The sequence below is a fragment of the Saimiri boliviensis genome, chromosome 7 (genome assembly GCF_048565385.1).
Source record: "Saimiri boliviensis isolate mSaiBol1 chromosome 7, mSaiBol1.pri, whole genome shotgun sequence".
Taxonomy (NCBI): domain Eukaryota; kingdom Metazoa; phylum Chordata; class Mammalia; order Primates; family Cebidae; genus Saimiri; species Saimiri boliviensis.
In genome coordinates, this window is record NC_133455.1 from 52,227,882 (window position 1) to 52,249,328 (window position 21,447).

The following is a 21,447-nucleotide window of genomic DNA, read 5'->3' on the forward strand; positions in this document are numbered from 1 at the left end:
TCCAAAGTTAGTGAGCTAGTGAGCTGCAAAGCTGAGCCCAGGACTCCCTTACACTTGCTGATCCCCAGCCATCATTCTTTCTATTGCAATGTAATTTGTATAACACTTATTTAACACCACGAGTTGTCAATAAATTCTCAACATTCTGTCCCAGTAAGAGGCCAACTGTTTAAATGTTGCATTCTTATTTTGAAGGACAAATAACAAACAGAACAAAACTTTATAAAATGTAACCATATTTGGTTCTTTTGAGTAAATGTGAATATATTAAGAAACACATTATATGGTTTATAAAAATTCACTTAGCTCTTCTCTGCCTTGTTCCAAAACAGTATCTGGACAGTATCCAATAATTTATTTATTTACTTACTTTTTTGAGACAGAGTCTTACTCTGTTGCCCAGGCTACAATGTAGTGGCACGATCTGGACTCACTGCAACCTCCACCTCCTGAGTTCAAGCGATTCTCCTGCCTCAGCCTCCTGAGTAGCTGGGATTACAGCTGCCTGCTATTATGCCTAGCTAATTTTTTTAATTTTTAGTAAAGACAGGGTTTCATCATATTGGCCAGGCAGGTCTCCAACTCCTGACTTCAGGTGATCCACCTGCCTCAGCCTCCCAAAATGCTGGGATTACAGGCATGAGCCACCACTCCCAGCCAGTATCCAATAATTTTAAAGCCACGATATGAAAAACAAACTTGAAGATGTTTTATAGCCAGGTTTGATCTATCCTAGAAGGTAAAGGAAAGGTGGTCTAAGGCCAACGGGTTACACTACTTCTGTCTATTCCCAGCCCACTCTCCTGCAATAACAAAAAGCCTAAATAGTGAATTGGCCTGCCTGAGGTGGAGAGGCTGGCCTTTTTCCCTGTTAGCTACAACATTACTTAGATTCCTTCGTACCACTCTGGGAAAGGAATGAACTACAAACTAAAGGAAGAACTATTTTGAAAAAGGAACCATTAAGGATGTTACCATGAAACAAAACTTGGATTCACTCTCAAACTAAGAAGTCAGTGTTCACTTTGCCCACGGTTTTGGCAAAAGATAAAGTTGTGAATAGATTCTTCCCAAATGGCAAACAGTGATTTGATACCAGTGATACTTTGGTGTCCAAAAGAAAAAGCAGACATCAGCTTTAATTATTTTGTTGTGCTTTTTGAATTCATTTTATAGCTTCTAAGCATTAAAATACTTTAAAATCATACTAATTGAAATCTGCATTTTACCGGACTGGGGGAGCTCTTTCATATATCAGTTAAGATGCACAGCCCATCTCATTCCCAAACAAATGACTCAGCAAATATCAGTGATATGCATACATAAAGCAGCCTAAAAGTCACATCCAAATACAATTTGCTATTAATGCCATCATGTGGCAAAATAAATTATAAAAACAACTACATTGCTATGTATCCTAATTAAAATGCAGAATCTATACTATTTCAGCTGGTTACAAAAATGGTGCCAGAGATGCTATGCTCAGGGTCGGGAGACCCTGTCAACCTATGTCTCCCACTTCCAGTCACCTAAGCTACCATGGAGGTCTAGTCAAGTCTCACAAAGTAGAAACCAGTTTGCGGTGAGTCTTTCTAATACATCCAGCTGTTTTCTATCCCTCCAGAGCTTCTTCCCATATAGCTAACTGATTTCTTGGTTTCACTTCAAATTATTCCTGAGCAAAGAAGCCCACCATAGGAGAAAGATGAGAATCTGTAGACCCGCTGTCCTTGTGAATGATATGCTCCAGGTGCATCAAACAGTTGTTCTCAAACCTAGGAGACATAGGTTGACAGGGTCTCCTGACCCTGACCACAGCATCTCTGGCACCATTTTTGTAGCCAGCTGAAATAGTATAGATTCTGCATTTTAATTAGGACATTTAGATTTATCTAGGAGAGCCCTATCTAGACCAGTGAAATTCTACTTTCTAGGTGTGGGGCTCAGGCATTAGTGCTTTGTTTTATAAGCTGCCCCAACATTCAGTAATATGAGTTTTGCAATCTATCTCTTTTGGTCTTTTATAACTATATTGTCATTTCAGAAGCTTCCTAGAAATTCACCTCTTCCAAGAAATAAATAAGTACTAAACAATTTTTGCTAAAGGGGGCAGGAGAGGTTAAAGGAAAAAAAAAATCCAGTCTCATTCTTATGAGACTTGATCAACTTCCCAGCTGCTGGGTCTTGTTTGGTCAATTGGTCAAAAACTGAATTTTCTTTGTTTTACTCAAGAGGCATGTTTGCTATCCATGCTTAAAAGAAAATAAACATTAAGTTAAAAACAATGTTGAGTAAAAGATTATTCAACTGGGATTCACAAAATCTGGATTATGTTTAGCAGTTAATAGTTGTGGGACATGGGACCTTGAACTTAGCTCTCAATGTTTTATTTTCCCACCAGAAAAATGGAATCCTATACTTCCTTCTTCCAAACTCTCTATTAATCTGAATATCTATTTATGATTCATTAATCAAGAAGCCTTAAAGGATGCACTGTTCTTCACATTGCCAAAAATGGTGGGGTAGACTTTCTCCCTATGTACTCACACAAAGACATTAGATTAGGGAGTCCAAATTATAAAATCCTTGCAAGATTAAAAACAGAGAAAATAAAGCAGAGCTGTGGGAAAGCTTTACTCAAACTAAAATACTGAAAGGTCTATGGAAGATCGATTGTTTATGATGCTATTCTCTAGAGACTGAAATTCTTTGTCTATACCGGATGGTTTTATTTATATAACAAAAGTTCAGCTCTAGTAAGGTGCTGCTTGCAAATTCACACGCAAATAAAAGAAACTGTATTTATGTTTGTACATATCCTTGCTCACAAGAAGGAGTTTCCTCTGTTTTTTATGGACATTTGAACACAATTTGTATTTATAATGCTAAAGAGAAGACTCACCTCTTTTTATTTTTTATTTATTTTATTTTATTTTTTGAGACAGAGTCTTGCCCTGTCACCCAGGCTGGAATGCAGTGGTGCGATCTCAGCTCACTGCAACCTTTGCTTCCTGGGTTTAAGCAATTCTTCTGTCTCAGCCTCCTAAGTAGCTGGAATTACAGGCACGTGCCACCACGCCTGGCTAATTTTTGTATTTTTAATAGAGATGGGGTTTCACCATGTTGGTCAGCTGGTCTCAAACTCCTGACCTCAAGATTCGCCTGCCTCATCCTCTCAAAGCACTGGGATTACAGTCATGAGCCACCACTCACCTCTTTTTCAAAAGGAACAGCAGCCTCCCAGTATAACCAAGTAATCCCCAGAATATAAAATTTAACAGAAAAGTTTCTGACTTTTATGGATCCCCTCTATCCAAGTGCATGACAAATATGTTAATTCAGTCTTCAATGTTCATATTCAATTCTATCTCTTCAAATAGCATCAGTGAAAATTAAAAAGAAATCTCAACCCTCTCTCCAAGCGAATGTTTCAAGCTGCATCCTGTGTCAACTCCTGGCACTGAGTCAGTTTTGTCAGCCCAATTTAGAGCACATGGCAGTAATCCAACTCATTGTGGCTGTTTGAGGCTCCCAGATCAGGTTTCAAAAAAGAAGGGGCAGCAATCCGGTGACCTTCTCAAGATAGTAGAGAACAACTCTGGTCATGACTGACACCTGATCTTTCTGCTAACATTAGCTCCTAACCAAAGAAGGTGCCAAGCTTGTATCTGACGCCAGCCCACAAACCTTTCTGCTTTCTGTCCTTCTCCAAGATATGTGGGCATCCTATCACCCACTGAGTTTCAGTTTTGGAATGACTATCCCTTTTAGATCCAAGGAAGTTTGGTTGTATTGACATTTGAGATAAAGCTCAAGGCCTGTATTAATGGAGCTTTCCAGTTATTTATAATGCATACATATTTACTATTCATTGCCTTTATACTTAGTGAGGTTCAATGTGATTCATAATAAAGACATGGTTACAACGTTCTAAAATTAACAACCCCAGAATATTCATATTATAATCAGAAGACGGCATTCACTTGAAAGCTTTTTTTCTGGGGATCTCTCATCCTGTCATCATTTCTTAAAAATGTATTACTCTTCCTGGGCTTCATGTCATCCTTCCTCCATACTTCCACTGGATCTTCAGGACTGGCTCAGGCATGGCCACAAATTGGCCCCAGTAGGGTCTGCAGAAGTAAACTTCACCTTCTAGGCCAGGCCCTATTTTTCTTATTTGACCAAATACTAAGTATCAGTATAAAAACAAAACAAAACAAAACAAAACAAAAAAATGACCTGGCCACTTGCCTAAATTGTCCCTAAATCAGGAAGCTATTTTTAATGTGAAGAGGCCTTTAGGGAACTCTGTTGTTTTCTCATCCCTTACCTCTTATATAGAAGTCCATGTTGAGGCCTGAAGATTCTTGGAGCTCTGGATGTGTTCAAAGTAACTATTGGCTTTGCCCCAGCTCTGAGTTTACACATAATATATTATTTGAATTAGTCGAGTTCCAAGTTTTCTATACAAAATTTTATCTTCTTTTTATCTCCATAAACAAACAATCTTTGAAGCTAGATAAAACGAGAAAAGAGGATGGAATTATTTCACCCTGCCTTGTTTGTTTCCATGAAGATTCTAACCAAAAGGAAAAGATGAGTCATTCAGCATCATTTCCTATGTGGTGGTTCAGACTCTGTGCTATCTTAGCCAAAAGAGGGCAGCACTCCATGGGTTTTGAATTCGCAGGAAGCAAAACTTCAGTTTTTAATTGAACTCCTAAGCAAGGCATTGTACTCTATTACATGGGATAACAGAGATGAATAAGACTGCCTCAAACAAGCAGGAGCAGGAAAGAACAGTTGGGGAAAGCAGTTAAAACATTGCCATGTGTTTGGGAGTGCTAGCATACGTCTGAAAATAAAGAATGGATGAGATTGTGAGGGTTCCTTGACGATCGGGCATTTATTCTTTATTTGAAATGAAATAGGGAGCCTCTCAAGGTTTTTGAACAAGTTAATAATATGATTAGAATTCTGTTTGGGGAAGATATGTGTGTTAGGGATGTATTAGAGAGGTTGAATCAGGGTGAGGCCAAGGAGCAGAGGGAAATATGGATAGGAAAATAATAGCAGAGACATCCGAGAAGTGACGAAGATCTAAACCAGAGGGGTGGCAGAGAGAAGGCGAAGTCAGCAACTGCTGCGAGAGACCGGCTAAGTAGGAAAGACGGACTTTAATGGACTTGATATAGGGAGAAAGGGACCAAGATAAACCCAGAGTTTTATATCTGAGACCTGGGAATATGGTAGAGCCTTTAACCAAATTAGGAAGAAAGAAAAAAAAAACAACTGTTTGGAAGCAAACATAGCGAATTTGGTTCTGAACACATTTTCCCTTCAATGAGAGTGAGCTATGACTAAGTTGCAAAGATATAAGGGGTACAAGATCAAAATATAAGAAGGATATGACTCTAAGGACTACCTTGGAAAGAAGTAGCTCCAAATGCTTACCTGAAAGCCCAGTGCTGATATATGATCCACTGGCAGGTGCAGTGCTGGGCTGTAGTGGCCTGTGTTTCTAAGTCTTCTTGATGTCATCTAACTCTCCTTATTGGTTCCTTTGTTCTAATACTTTTATACTTGTATCTTATGGTAGTGCCACCTCAAATCCTTTTGTGAATAAATTGGAATAAGCAGCAATTAATCAATCCTAATTATTACATTTTTCTATATAGACTTTAAGATACAGCCATCTTCAGTAAGCACATAGGACTCATATGTAAAATGCAGATTACTAATATTTACTGAAAACTAATATTCTAGGCAGTAAACTAAAAGTTTTATACACATCATTTCATTTTATATTATGATTAACAAAACAAGATTATGAAGTAATTGTATCATTATCCCTTTTTGCAGATGAGGACATTGAAACACAATGAGATTAATACTTATTTGGCCAGGCACAGTGGCTCACACCAGTAATCCCAGTACTTTGGGAGGCCAAGGTGGGCAGATCACTTGAGATCAGGAGTTCAAGACTTGTCTGGCCAACAAGCTGAAACCCTGTATCTACTAAAAACACAATAATTAGCCAGGCATGGTGGTACACACCTGTGATCTCAGCTACTTGGTAGACTGAGGTAGGGGAATCAGAATCGCTTGAACACAGGAGGCAGAGGTTGCAGTGAGCTCAGATTGCACCACTGCACTCCAGCCTGGGTGACAGAGGAAGACTCCGTCTCAAAATAAAAAATAAAAAATAAAAAAACATTGGCCAGGCACAGTGGCTCATGCCTGTACTCCCAGCACTTTGGGAGGCTGAGGCAGGCAGATCATGAGGTTAGGAGATCAAGACTATCCTGGCTGACATGGCAAAACCCCATCTCTACTAAAAATACAAGAATTTGCCAGGTGTGGTGGGACACACCTGTAGTCCCAGCTACTCAGGAGGCTGAGGCAGGAGAATTGCTTGAACCTGGGAGGTAGAGGTTGCAGTGAACCAAGATCACGCCACTGCACTCCAGACAGGGTGACAGAACAAGAGTCCATCTCAAAAAAAAAAAATAATTTGTAATATAGTAGAACTTACATTATAACCCAAGCACTCTGACCTCAGAGCCAGTGTACCTAACCACTAGGCCTACTTCCTCTCTGTCCACATTGTCTGTCTCATTATACCACCACATTTTCCTGATTCCTCTCTATATGTCTCATGCTCCACTTTAGGATGCAATTTACGCATGTTAATAGAACATTGGCTGCTGGGGACGTGTGTTGCCTCCATATACAGAGGATAAATTAGTAGGTTTAAGAAAAGGGACGCCACTTCATTTTTCTAAAATTAAATCAAACCTACCTCTGGACTCCTACACATCAGGGTAGATGAGTGACAGTGCAATACTGGTCATATGGGAGACTCAGTTCCTCCTCCCATGACATCATCCAAGAATGCTGGACTTAGAAGATGCCAAGAAACAAATGGGAGGGAGAAGCCAAGGAGCCACGTTTACCCTTTTTGTCATCCAATTTGCCTGATAGTAGGTAGCCTCAGAAGGGCTCCTCAATAGTGTTCTTTTGTCTGTTCATTAACTCAACCACTGAAGTCCTCATCACTGATTCAGTGGCACAGTTCTTGGAGTCCAGTCTTCCCGTACACTCAAGTATTACATGACTCTGGCACTATTGGAGACGGAGGCCCACTCAGATTATCTCAATTTTAGGGATGCTCATTACTCTCTCCCTAGATAAGGCCATTCTCCTCCTCCTCTCAGCCTTGAGAATCTTCCCTTTCCTAAAAAGTCTGGCTTCAGACTTTAGAAAACAATTTTTGTCTATTAAATTGTCATTGAGGTTAATGAAACCCAGATCTCTAAGACACAAAATCTTCTCATTATGGGATAGAAAAAAAAAAAAATAGCTCTTTTACTATCGACTCCTTTACATAAGCTGGAATAAAAAATATCGATATATATTATTCTGTCACTTAACTATAGTGGAAAAAGAAAAATTAAAGTGATTAATTAATACTAAAAGTGTCTTGTCTTCTTTTGTAGTCAGAAGTTAATCCTAGTGTGGCTAATATATTTCATCTAACCTGATGACTCATTGCTTAGTAGAATCTGCCTGAAATAGAGCATTGAGAAATAGTTTAAGGTCTTGACTGGGTTTGACAGAAAGGGACTTGCCATTAGTACAGGCAAGGGAAATGCAGGGCAACATCCTACATATCTTCCATTCTAGTTTAAACATAAACTACTTTGCTTACTAAGCAAACTGATCTAGTCCCAAGTACCATAACTATGGGGAAAAGGGACCTATTTGAAAAAAGAAACACTCTAATATACATAATAATCGCCTACAAAGAGTTTCTGTAAAACAGTCCCATACCCAGGTAGTATAGTCCAACAGCTCTAATAGCTAGGAATATATACTATTAATAAAATGTCCTTGGGAAATCATGTCACCACTTGTCTAATAACTACAATTTGAGAAACATTCCTATGGAGAAAGGGTCCTATTTGTTCATCTCCATCTGCCCTATTGCTTTTTAAGAGCCAGCTGAAGACCTCCAACCTAAGCTCATTCATCCCTGGGCCTATCCTAACCTATTTAATAAATAGGAGGGTGCCAAGCCTCAATCTTGATGTTCTAAAGCTAAAACTCATAGAATGTCATACATTCCTGTGTCTTTTACAACCATCAATGCATTAGTGATTTGAAGTCTATGGCTTTAGCCCATGCTGTTTCTTGAGAACCAGATCAACATATTTAAGCCTATAGGTAAGTCCACAAAGACTACAAATTTAACATGTCAGAATCTAAACGGAACTCATCATTTCCTAATATACCCTCCCAAACAACATCCTGATTCTTTCTTTACTATCCATTTTAGTAAGTGACATAATTATTAACCTGATTTCTCAAGACCAAAAGAAATAAAAAAGCAGAACTTGGAGTCCTACTACTTCGAATCTTACACCTAGGGTTTCAAATCTGAGGAAACATAGATCACAAACCCTTGAATTATTGCTGCTGTTCGCTGAGAGAGAGACAGAGAGAGAGAGAGAGAGAGAGAGACGATATACGACCTCAGTAGGACTGTCATCTCCAATCTAAGCTGTTGCGGTAATTACCTAGTTGGTCTCCACAAGGCAATGATACATGTTTATGCAGTGCATGCTCTACATAGTCCCTACACTTGTCTTTGTTGATGACGTAAGCATTAAAGATAATTATATTTTTATAAAAATTTTCTCACTTTTCAGTAAAATGTCTGTTGCAATTATTGATACAAATATTTTCCAAAAAATGAAAAAGCAACTTAAGAGGGTACCCTTCTCTGATTCATACAGAAGTTCTACATGGGCTATCAGCAGCCTTGGGTTTCCCTGATTCTAGACTTTCTCTCTAAGCTATTCATGCATTTCTGCCATAATGATCTTTCCAAGTGCAAACTGTATTGTGATTTTTCTTCAGTAAAGTACAAAGATCTGCATATCTGCTGCAGCCTACCTGCTGATGTGAAATCCCTATGCTTCAGCCATCCGGAACTTCTCAAATTACTCATATGTATCATTGCACATATTCAACACTTGCAATTCTCTCAGCTATTCATTCCAATCTACTTCATCCCCACTGCATTCTATCTGAAAAATTTCTAATCTTCCTTCTAGACTAGCACAAGTGTTTCCTTCTTTGAGGGCTCTTTGCTCCCTCCTTCTCTGCCCTAGAAAAGGCAATTCTCTTTTGTGCCTTCAGTCAACCTCTCTTTTGTGACTTCAGTCAACCTCTGTGTTAATTAATCATACTGCATTACAATTTTTTGTTTTTTAATTGATCTCTTATAGCAAGCCAGGAGCTCCTTGCTTTAGTATAATCATGTACTATTTAACTTTTCGTTTCCTATGGTGATGCAAATTGGTATAAATATTTTAAAGGGAACTTACTGGGTCAGTTGGATCTTACTAGCTCTATTGCCTGCTGTCTAACATGTTCTTTCAGTTATGTTTCTTCCTGATGGCAACTTTTTACTCTGAGCTGTGATGCTTTCTGCTGCATTTACTGAGTCCTACCAAGCCTCTGTTGTAGATTTCACTGACATGAGTAGGAAGTTTTGATAACATTTAGGGACAAGAATACATGATTGGGGCCATGTTTACAGTATATGTCTCCTTTTTTAAATTTTCTTTTTATCCCTCTGTTGCCCAGGCTGGAGTGAAGTGGTGTGATCACAGGTCACTGTAGTCTCAACCTCCTGGGCTCACGAATCTTCCTGCTTTAGCCTCCTGAATAGCTGGGACTACAGGTGCATTGCCACCACACCTGACTACTTGTTTATTTTTAAATTTTTTGTACTCTACAATGTCTCACTATGTTGCCCAAGCTGGTTGTTAATTCCTGGACTCATGCAATGCTTCTGTCTTGGCCTCTCAAAATGCTAGAATTACAGATGTCAGCTACCACACTCAGCCTACATAAAGTATATGTCTCAATCAGGCATTGGCCTCTATTCTATAGAGTGCTCAGGAGAAAGATAACCTGTGATGTATGCAAGCCTACTTACACTGTATACAAACTGTTTGTAGTTGGTCAGTTATGCAAGAAAGAGTAGTCATGTGGCATGCTGCAGCCACACTCCTAAAGCAGACAGGCTTTCTAGGACCCTACGAAATGACTTTGCTGATGTTGTTGCCTATGACTTTATGGCCAAAAAAGATCCTGATCCTCAGGGTTATATAGAAAACATCCATGATTCTCCCATGGTACAACCAAGGCATTAATTCAAACCTGACTTAAACCTGGAGTCTCTAAACTCTATAAAGCACACATTGTCATGCAGGAGGCCCCTAATCCTGATGACAATGATTGGAGACTTTCTGGGGGAAGACACTTAAAATATGAGCATAATAGAAAAGAGAACATCTCACTCCCACCAAAGTATATTAAAAAACCACCAAAGATTGGGGGTGGGGGGCAGTCTGCTGTAAGGTAATTATTACAGAGAGAGAGAGAGAGAGAGAGAGAGAGAGAGAGAGACAAGTAAATTTAAAAAGAAAAATCTAAACACAAGGACAGGGGAGGAAACAAAAAACTGAAACACAGGGCCACAATTGGACCCAATCGGAAATTGAAACCCCAAATGAAAAGGATTTATATAATCAATAAAAAGATAAAAGGATGCTAATTGGTTTTTATGCCTCTACAACAAAGCATCTAAGCCAATTATAATATCTTCTGATATGTACCAACTGGCAAACTTTCATGATTATAATAATGGAGCTCAAACTAGTTATACCTGGGCATACTGCTAAATTTGAACAAGATAACCTCCCTGCCCTAAGGGAAGCTACTGACCATGGACCAGTGGTCAAACCCATGTGCTTCACCTTAACCATCAGAACTACTGTCTCGTCTAATTTCCCCATAGTTATAGCACACTGATGAACTCCTCTTCCAAGGGAACTCATTTCATATGCTCATTAAGGAAATACAGATCCTCACAAAGAGGCTCACAAAAAGGGGTTGGATTATTGACCCATACCTTGCACGAGGTGATGGCACCTTGGTTGAATTCCTGAAAATTATTTGGTAGACCACCCCATCCTTGACATCATCAGAGCCACTCCATCCCTGATGCTGGCAAAAAGCATTATTGGCCCTCTCAGTACCCACAACACTAAAACAAGCTAAACACCTTTTATGTCTTCAGGATTTTGACGGAAATATATTCCTCATTTTAAAATTTAAGCCCATGTATGGGATTTCTCACAAATTGACCCACCTTAAATGGGGCTTCCACAACAAAAGGCTCTTTTCTGTGTTCAAGTACAATAGCACTGCCCTTAGTGTTCCCCCAGAGACTCCATCACTGCCAAGTCCTTTGCAAACTCCTCTCATACCTGTTAGAGTTTATGGACTACATATGACATGATGGCCATAAGTTGCCCGGGAGCTTTCAGTGTTAAAAACTGCTCTCCTCAGCTACATGCTCAATACCACTGGAGGGAAAGTCACTTGCCACACACTAGGTCATCCTAGGCCCAGAGCCTATGACCCTCTACATCCAGATGCCCATTGTGCCTTGGAATATGAAAGTAGCAACCTGCAGGTTCATTATGGCCACCAAGGCCTTCTTGCTAAAATAGTAATAGCACTTGTAGGATAAAGCCGAATCTTGATAGACCCAAATCTATATCTTCTGGCATATCCCACCTGCAGGATACAGAGGCTTCTTTTGTCTTCCATCTTTGTCAAACACCACAGTTCTGGAGGAGGTCACGCCTCCTTTCACAGAATGCTTGACTACCTATGAGTCCCCTTGAGAACAAGTGAGTGAACAGCAAAAGGAGTTTGTATATTTCCTGGACAGTAGCACCATCAATACATGATGGATGCTCCTGGATAGCTGCTGCTTCAATCAAGATGTCCCCAGGCAAGGATGGGCAAAATTGTCCAAGAGTGAGCAAACTTGGCCAAACTTCATGCAGTCATCTAAGCTCTGAATGATGTGGCCACATTTTTTCAGGGTCTTGAGCCAGTGCCAATGGTCTTTCCATTTTGTCTATCAATGATTCCTTATTCAAAGATGCCTCCATTAGAGTAAAGAATCCTGGGAATCTCTTCCCTCATAGGTCTTGCACGTCTCTGCACATAGTAAAGCCATGACACAAGGCCTCATTATAACACTTCTTATCCCCTCCGAAGTTCAAAACATTACTTAAAGTGACCAAAGCATTTATTTTTAGGTTCCTTTTTTTTTAAGGCATTTAATGAGTTTTCACCTCCATTAGTGTCCACAGGCTACAGGCCTTGTAGAAAGCCATAATGACTGATTTATACAGGCTCAAATTCATTTTAATGAGACATGGCCCATTTTCTTTCATCAGTCATCAGGAGTGCGTTACAATTAAGAGACTGACTCTATGTCTGATATTTGCCCACTGACTTTCAAGTGTCACCATTTGCCCTTCTCCTGTCCCACATGTGAGTACACTAATAAGAAAGCTCTTTCAGCCCCAGCAGGAAATTCAGACCACATAAGCCTGCTTCAACGAGTGTCACTTTGCCTCCCCTCATCACAATAGAAACCAAGCCAATCTCCTTTTCCGTCCTTTTGCAAACTATTTTCAGACCTGCCTGGGAGCCTGCCCTACTCTCCTTAGAAAGCTTCATTGTGCTAGTAATAAACCTTTTCACATCCACAATATTATATTCCAATTTAATATCAACATTAAATTCAATATTATATTCCAATTCTTTACTGAGTTTCAGTGATATCAGTATCAATATTATATTCCAATTCTTTACTGAGCTTGGAGTATTACCTAAAACTTCTACCTCAATAGCAATAGTTAAAATAAAAGAGTCATTAATTTCCACACTAGGTAGAGAGAAGTAGCCTTCAAAATACAAATGTACAAATGCAAAAAGATAAGGATAAAAGAAAGATATATAAAGTTAAATATTACTTCTGGCTCTGGCAGTTAGAGTACCAGAGATCAGATTTAACTCCCTAACTGAAACAACTAAAAACCTATACAAAATATATGAAACATATTCAGATACTGTACATCAGGCAACACAGGACAGTGATAACTGAGAGAGGACAAACTGTGATAAGCATTTTGGTTGTCCCAGCTTACTGCTTGTGTAGGGAGAGAGCACCCAGGTGAAGCCCATGCTCTTTCTAAGTTGAGGACACAGGACTGAGAGGCAGGGAAGGCCAAGGCAGCTAGAGTTTATATGGAAGAATAAAAATAGAGAGCTAAAAAACAGAGAACTGCAGAGAGATCTGCAAAAGGTCCTTCCTGAGTATTCAGTTGAGTATTGATTTGTGCATGTATGGAATACATACTACCAGAGGTAGGCCAAAACAAAAGCAAAAACAAAAATACCAGAAAAGAGGCTGGGCACTGTGGCTCACGCCTGTAATCCCAGCACTTTGGGAGGCTGAGGCAGGCAGATCATTTGAGGTCAGGAGTTTGAGACCAGCCTGGCCAACATAGTAAAATCCTGTCTCTACTACAAATACAAAAATTAGTCAAGCATGGTGTCAGGTGCCTGTAATACTTGGGAGGCTGAGGCAGGAGAATCTTTTGAACCCAGGAGGCAGAGGCTGCAGTGAGCTAAGATGGTGCCATTGCACTCCTGCCTAGTTGACAGAGGGATACTCTGAAAAAAAAGAAGAAAGATTAAAGAGAGAGAGAGAAAGAAAGGAAGAAAGGAAGGAAGGAAAAGAAAGAAAGAGAAAGGAAGGAAGGAGAGAGAGAAAGAGAAGGAAGGAAGCCAGGAAGGAAGGAAGGAAGGAAGGAAGGAAGGAAGGAAGAAAGAAAGAAAGAAAGAAAGAAAGAAAGAAAGAAAGAAAGAAAGAGGGCCGGGCGCGGTGGCTCATGCCTATAATCCCAGCACTTTGGGAGGCCGAGGCGGGTGGATCACGAGGTCAAGAGATCGAGACCATCCTGGTCAACATGGTGAAACCCCGTCTCTACCAAAAATACACACAAAAAAAATTAGCTGGGCGTGGTGATGCATGCCTGTAATCCCAGCTACTCAGGAGGCTGAGGCAGGAGAATTGCCTGAACCCAGGAGGCGGAGGTTGCGGTGAGCCGAGATCGCGCCATTGCACTCCAGCCTGGCTAACAAGAGCGAAACTCCGTCTAAAAAAAAAAAAAAGAAAAAAAGAAAGAAAGAAAGAAAGGAAAGAGAGAGAGAGAAAGGAAGGAAGGAGAGAGAGAAAGAGAAGGAAAGAAGGAAGGAGAGAGAGAAAGGGAAGGAAAGAAGGAAGGAGAGAGAGAAAGGGAAGGAAAGAAGGAAGGAGAGAGAGAAAGAGAAGGAAGGAAGGAAGGAAGGAAGGAAGGAAACTAAAATAATTAAGAGAATAATCTCCAAAACTCGTGTAAGTCTACAAATAGTTTATCTTTCTGTAAAATACAATGAAATATCTTGTAATTTATAGGGCATAAGCTGGAATATCAGAAGGGTATTACTGCAGTAGTAGAGCAAAATTAGCCCTAGACCAAAAGTTGCTCTGATTCATCCTAACAAAGCTTAAAAGCAACCTCAAAAGGACAAATGTAATATATGTAAGACCTACACACTAAAAACTTCAATACATTGTTGCAAAAAACTTAAAGACCTTAAGAAATGGAGATATGTAACTGTTGTTGGATCAGAAGACTCAATATTGTTTTATATATTTTCCCCCAAAATTAATCCATAGATTAAATGTCATCTCGAACAAAATCTTACTGGCTTTTTTGTAGAAATTCAAAGGATGTGATATCACCAAAACAACTTTCATTAAAAAAAAAAAAAGAAGAAGAAAGTTGGAAGATTTGCCATCTTGATTTCAAGATTTATTATAAAGTTAAAATAATTTGCACAGTATGGTATTTGTGTTAAGGCAGACAATGATATCAATGAAATGAAATAAAGAAGCCAAAGACAGATCATACATATATGATCTATTAGTTTTCAACAAAGAGGCCGAGGCAATTCAATGTAGCAAGGATAATCTCTTTACCAAATGGTATTGTAGCAACTGGATAGCCATATGATTAAGAAATGAACAACCATTCCCTCACAACATACACAAATGTTAACATGAAGCAAGTCATGGACATTAAATTAAGAGCTAAAATTACTAGAACACTCAGGAGAAAATCTGCATTCCCTTGGTTTTTGCAAAGATTTCTTAAATATAATAAAAAAGACATGAAATATAAAATCATTATATTTTATTTCATCAAATTTTAATGCTCTTTTAAAAACATTGAGAGGAAACATTTAAAAAACATTTCTGAAAAAGGACTTTGAACTAGAATATATAAACAATTTTTACAACTCAATGATAAGATAAACAACTCAGTTTTTAAAATGGGAAAAACAAAAAAAGAGATAAACATATGGCACATAAGCACATGAACAGATGCTCAACACCGTTAGTCATTAGAAAAATATGGATTAAAATCAAAATTACTGCTCATATGAATTGTTGGCAATTATGGAGAACAACAGGAATTCTCATATAGTGCTTATGATAATGTAAAACAGTACAACTACTTTGGAAAACATTGACAATTAAAAAAAAAAATTAAGCATGCCCTTACTATATGACTCAGTGATTCTATACCCAAGTTTTTACCCAAGAGAAATCAAAGCACCTATCTACCCAAAATATATATATGGATGTTGATAGAAGCTTTATTGCAATAGTCAGAAAACAACTCAAATGTCCAAATATGTGACTGGATCAACAAATTGAAGTATATCCATACAATGGATTACTGCTTAGCAGTAAAAAAGTAATTGGTACATGCAAGAATATGGGTAGATCTCAGTAATCAAAACAGCATGGTACTGGTGCCAAAACAGAGATATAGACCAATGGAATAGAACAGAGGCCTCAGAGGAAATACAACATACCCACAACCATCTGATCTTTGACAAACCTGACAAAAACAAGCAATGGGGAAAGGACTCCCTGTTTAATAAATGGTGTTGGGAAAACTGGCTAGCCATGTGCAGAAAGCAGAAACTGGACCCCTTCCTGACACCTTATATTAAAATTAACTCCAGATGGGTTAAAGACTTAAACATCAGACCTAACACCATAAAAACCCTAGAAGAAAATCTAGGCAAAACCATTCAGGACATAGGCGTAGGCAAGGACTTCATGACCAAAATGCCAAAAGCAATGGCAACAAAAGCCAAAATAGACAAATGGGACCTAATCAAACTCCACAGCTTCTGCACGGCAAAACAAACAGTCAGTAGAGTGAATCGGCAACCAACAGAATGGGAAAAAAATTTTGCAGTCTACCCATCTGACAAGGGGCTGATATCCAGAATTTACAAAGAACTAAAACAGATCTACAAGAAAAAAACAAACAAGCCCATTCAAAAATGGGTGAAGGATATGAACAGATACTTTACAAAAGAAGACATACAGGAGGCCAACAAACATATGAAAAAATGCTCATCATCACTGGTCATTAGAGAAATGCAAATCAAAACCACATTGAGATACCATCTCACACCAGTTAGAATGGCGATCATTAAAAAATCTGGAGACAACAGATGCTGGAGAGGATGTAGAGAAATAGGAACACTTTTACACTGTTGGTGGGAATGTAAATTAATTCAACCATTGTGGAAGACAGTGTGGCGATTCCTCAAGGACCTAAAAATAGAAATCCCATTTGACCCAGCAATCCCATTACTGGGTATATATCCAAAGGATTATAAATCATTCTACTACAAGGACATGTGCACACGAATGTTCATTTCAGCACTGTTTACAATAGCAAAGACCTGGAACCAACCCAAATGCCCAACGATGATAGACTGGATAGGGAAAATGTGGTACATATACTCCATGGAATATTACGCAGCCATCAAAAACGATGAGTTCACATCCTTTGTAGGGACATGGATGAACCTGGAAACCATCATTCTCAGCAAACTGACACAAGAGCAGAAAATCAAACACCGCATATTCTCACTCATAGGTGGATGTTGAACAATGAGAACACATGGACACAGGGAGGGGAGCACTACACACTGGGGTCCGTTGGGGGGAAATGGGGGAGGGACAGGGGGTGGGGAGGTGTGAAGAGATAGCATGGGGAGAAATGACAGATACAGGTGAGGGGACAGAAGGCAGCAAACCACACTGCCATGTGTGTAACTATGCAACAATCTTGCATGTTCTTCACATGTACCCCAAAACCTAAAATGCAATAATAATAAAAAAAAAGAATATGGGTAGATCTCAAAAAATATGCTGAGTAAAAGAAGTAAGACAAAAAATGAGAACACATTGCATATATTACATTTTTATAAAATCCTAGAATATGCAAACTCATCTATAGCCACAGAAAGTAGATCCGTGGTTGCTTAGGGAGAAAGGATTTTCTAAAGGGAATGGGAAATAAATTACAAAGAGACACAAGAAAACATACAGAAATGAAGAAAATGTTCATTATTTTGTTTGTGGTGATGGCTTAATAAGTTTATACAGATGTTAAAACTGTACACATTAAATACACACAGTTTAACATACGTAAATTACATCTTAATAAAACGTTTAAAAAAATAAGACCAGAGTTTGGCAGGAAATATTGTACATGTGAAATGGACTTCAGCAAATGCAGTAACACCTGAAAACTTCCGTGACTAGAACTCTTTGAATATTACTATTAGAGGATGAATACTAGCTGTTCAACTTGGGCAAAAATTACAGCAGAGTAGCAAACTGGGACTGCTACATCTTTGCTAGCCATCCATAGCTGAAATGGTTTTATCTCCTCTAACAAAGAGTAGTTAGTGATTAGATTTTGTGATCAGTCACTGACATGCCTATATTTACTGTTTAAAAACCTAACCCATCTGTATGTCAGTAATAGCTTTGTTTTCTGTCTTCAAGTCAACTTCAGTTCTTCCAAAGTCTCATTTTAAGGAAGTTCATTCAGCCATTGTTCAAATAGATGCCTAAATCTAAAGAGTCACATTGAAACCTCAATCTTCATATTCGTATAAACAAGAGCTACTCCTAAGTGAATCAGGCAGATGCCAGTAACTCTGATACTGGTTTCATCACCCTGATACAAGGCCCCAGACAAGAACTACACTTGAAGTGCACAGAGTTGCCAAGTCAGGTTACCAAAAGAAAAAAAAGAGCTCAGTGTGGGAAAAGCCTATATATAGAGAACCTGAGGATGCATGAAGAGAAGAATTTGCTTTCCTAGATAAAAGAACACACATTCCCTTGTATAAAAAAGTGAGTCATGCTTATTCCTTTTATGCTCTGTAATCTCTAAGAGTCTTTATCTGAAAGGTTTCTCATAGATCAAGGCAATGCTGTAAGTCACTTCAGTATATTTTCTTGGACCAACACTGATTCACCCTTAGAAACACAGTTCAGCACATTTTTCAGAATAAGAAGATTTTGGTTTATATTATATGATTTTGAGTCATCTTAATATGTCACTGTTATTTTCAATGTGTGTTCATCTGAAATCTTCACACCTAAGGATGAGAAATTTGTACCAAACTCTTTGATGATAGGGGTAATTTAAAAGCCTTAACTTTTATAAATAGATACTAAATTAAGCACTACATTATTTAATTCTAAATGGATGACTCAGACACTTCCTTGTTTTTGTTTTCATTAAGAATGTATTTAGGGAATAAATAATAGACTTATCAGCTCTGTGGAAAACTGTACTATTGTGCTTTTGTGTGTTCTACGCTTTTGCAGCCAAATTTGTGTTTTTAATAAGACACAGTTCGGCATTCTTTGGCTCTCAGATTAGCAAATACTGATTAAACTTCTTTATTTTAAAAACTTTTCCAGGTATTTTGCTTGCTTTTTTTTTTGTTGTTTACTATTTTTAGCCCTTGCCATTTATAGAAGATAAACTAAATGTTCAGCACCTTGATGGTAACAATAAGTGGGCAACACATGTATTAAAAAGATTAATTAAGCCACACCTTCAAGGAATATTCTAATCTAAATGCAATAAATAATATCATTTGTGGTGAGGTACCTTTTCTTCTGCTCACTGGGGAGGAGAATAACAAGGACAATTTTCAAAAAGTTTATTAGATATGATATCTTCCAAGATGAAGCTAATACCATTGGGAGATATATAAAACAAAGTAATAATATTCCTCTAACTTTAGCCAATATGTTCACATACAGAATTTATTTTACAATATTAAATTTCACAAATCTTCCACATCTGCTTAAACCTTCAGATTTATTCTAACTTAAAACAATCTTTTAACCCTCTAAAATAGTTTAATCAAAGCCAATTTTAAAAAGAACCTATGTCACAAAAAATTGTTCTTGCTGCCCTTTACACAAATAATTAGGCCAAGTATAGGACTAAAGTTTGTTTTTGCAAACAAATCAGTCCTATTATGATTTGTCTTTAGTAAAAATGGAAGACTAGATAAATTCTGTTTCAAAAACTATGGTATATCTATTATTAGATTCTAATCATAAGTTGTTTTTGAGATTTCTTTCCTGTAATTTAGACTAACCCTGCTTATTTCTGGAAATCAACCAATGAATCTCTGATGGCAGCTCAGAAAAACAAGAGGGATGGGTAATGTAAAAATCTGGATCGGTATTATAATTCTGGGCACATAGTGGAATCAGCCAGCGACTCCAAATCAGCGTGGTTTCAAAAATTGCCCAGTTCATGGAAAGCCTTCTAATTTGTTTACTTGGGATAATTTTGCTTATTTTGCTTTACTGTTGTGGAATATAATGCTGTTGTACTCTTTACATAGGAATGAAGGGTGAGCTTTCCTGATATTTTCTTAAATTGAACACTTAGTAATCTTCCAAATATCACCTTTTGTTGGAACTCAGAGTTATAAATGGCCCTTGGCATACTGACACTTTCTGACTGAGTTCCTCTTTACCCTGGATACAAGATGCCCTAATAGTTAGGCAGGAATATCATCGCCCTTATTCAGGCTGAAGAAGTTACAGAAAATGGATCTTCATTCCTCCACAATCCTTAGGATTAAGGGTTACTTTGTGAAACAGAGGGGGGAAATATGTCAAAGGTATTTTAACCAGAGCAACTCCATCTTGAAGAGACTGAGTAAAATAAGGCTGAGACCTACTGGGCTGCATTCCCAGAGGGTCAGGCATTCTTAGTCAAGGGATGAGATGGGATGACAGTACAATTTACAGGTCACAAAGACCCTGCTGATAAAACAGAATGAGGAAAGAAGCTGGCGAAAACCTACCAAAACCAAGATGGTGATGAAAGTGACCTCTGGTCATCCTCACTGCTCATTATAAGCTGATTACTAATATAAGCATTAGCATGCTAAGATACTCTCATCAATGCCATGGCAGTTTACGAATGCCATGCAACATCAGGAAGTTACCCTTTATGGTCTAAAAAGGGGAGGAACCCTCAGTTCTGGGAATTGCCTATCCTTTTCCTAGAAAACTCATGAATAATCCATCCCTTGTTTAGCTTATAATCAAGAAATACCTGTAAGTATATTCAGTTGAGCAGCCCATGCCACCGCTCCCTCTGTAGAGCAGCCATTCTTTTATTTCCTCACTTTCTTAGTATACTTGCTTTCCCTTTATAAAACAAAAACAAAGCCTATGAATCTTATAAGGTGAATATTGATAGGAGCTTAACCAGGACAGTATAACATAACTGACTTTTTCTCCCCCAACTTTTATTTTAAGTTCAGGGGTACATGTTCAGAATGTGCAGGTTTGTTACACAGGTAAATGTGTACCATGTTGGTTTGCTGCACAGATCATTCTATCACCTAGGTATTAAGCCCAGCATCTGTTAGCTATTCTTCCTGATATGCTCCCTCTTCCTACACCCCCAAAACAGGCCCCAGTGTGTGTTGTTCTCCACCATGTGTCCATGTGTTCTCATCATTCAGCTCCCACTTATAAGTAAGAACATGCAGTGTTTGGTTTTTTGTTCCTGTATTAATTAGCTGAAGATGATGGCTTCCAGCTTCATCCATCTCTCTGCAAAGGACATGATCTCATTCCTTTTTATGGCTGCATAGTATTCCATGGTGTATATGCACCACATTTTCTTTATCCAGATGACACTCTTTTAAATACATAGAAAATATAAGATAGAAAAAATCAGATAGAAAAAGGAAAGCAAGACAATTGTAGGAGGCAATCCTGAAATTTTTCCCCACTTCCTTCCTGACCTGCAGGACCTGACACTTGACTCATGTGATTTACAAAACATAAGGCAAGGGCCTTGTTAACTGCTAGGAGACGAGCTGTGATTTGGGGCAGGAGGGACATCAAGGACTTAGAGCTGGAACAACAGAAGTAATGAAATGACGTAAGAGAAGTATAACATACTTTGGGGGCTCAAGGAAAGAGGTATCACTTCCTATTACAATAATCAGGAAAAGCTTCACAAAGAATACGACATCTGAGGAGGGTCCAACTGATAGATTAAGCTAGGAAGAAAGGCA

The 21,447-nt window shown here is 38.5% G+C and overlaps 1 protein-coding gene across 4 annotated transcripts in view; it reads right to left on the reverse strand.

The window, feature by feature from the left end:
* Positions 1-21,447, reverse strand: part of OTOGL (otogelin like) — a 346,243-nt gene that overhangs the window by 201,422 nt on the left and 123,374 nt on the right. For all 4 annotated transcript variants that reach the window (XR_012518405.1, XM_074402509.1, XM_074402507.1 and 1 more), the window contains 2 exons: positions 5,458-5,616; positions 4,334-4,518 (listed from right to left, as the gene is read on the reverse strand). Coding sequence is in view for 3 of the 4 variants with exons in the window: in XM_074402509.1 (XP_074258610.1) it covers positions 4,334-4,431 (98 nt within the window). In the remaining variant the exon portion in view is untranslated. The remainder of the gene's footprint in view (positions 1-4,333; positions 4,519-5,457; positions 5,617-21,447) is intronic.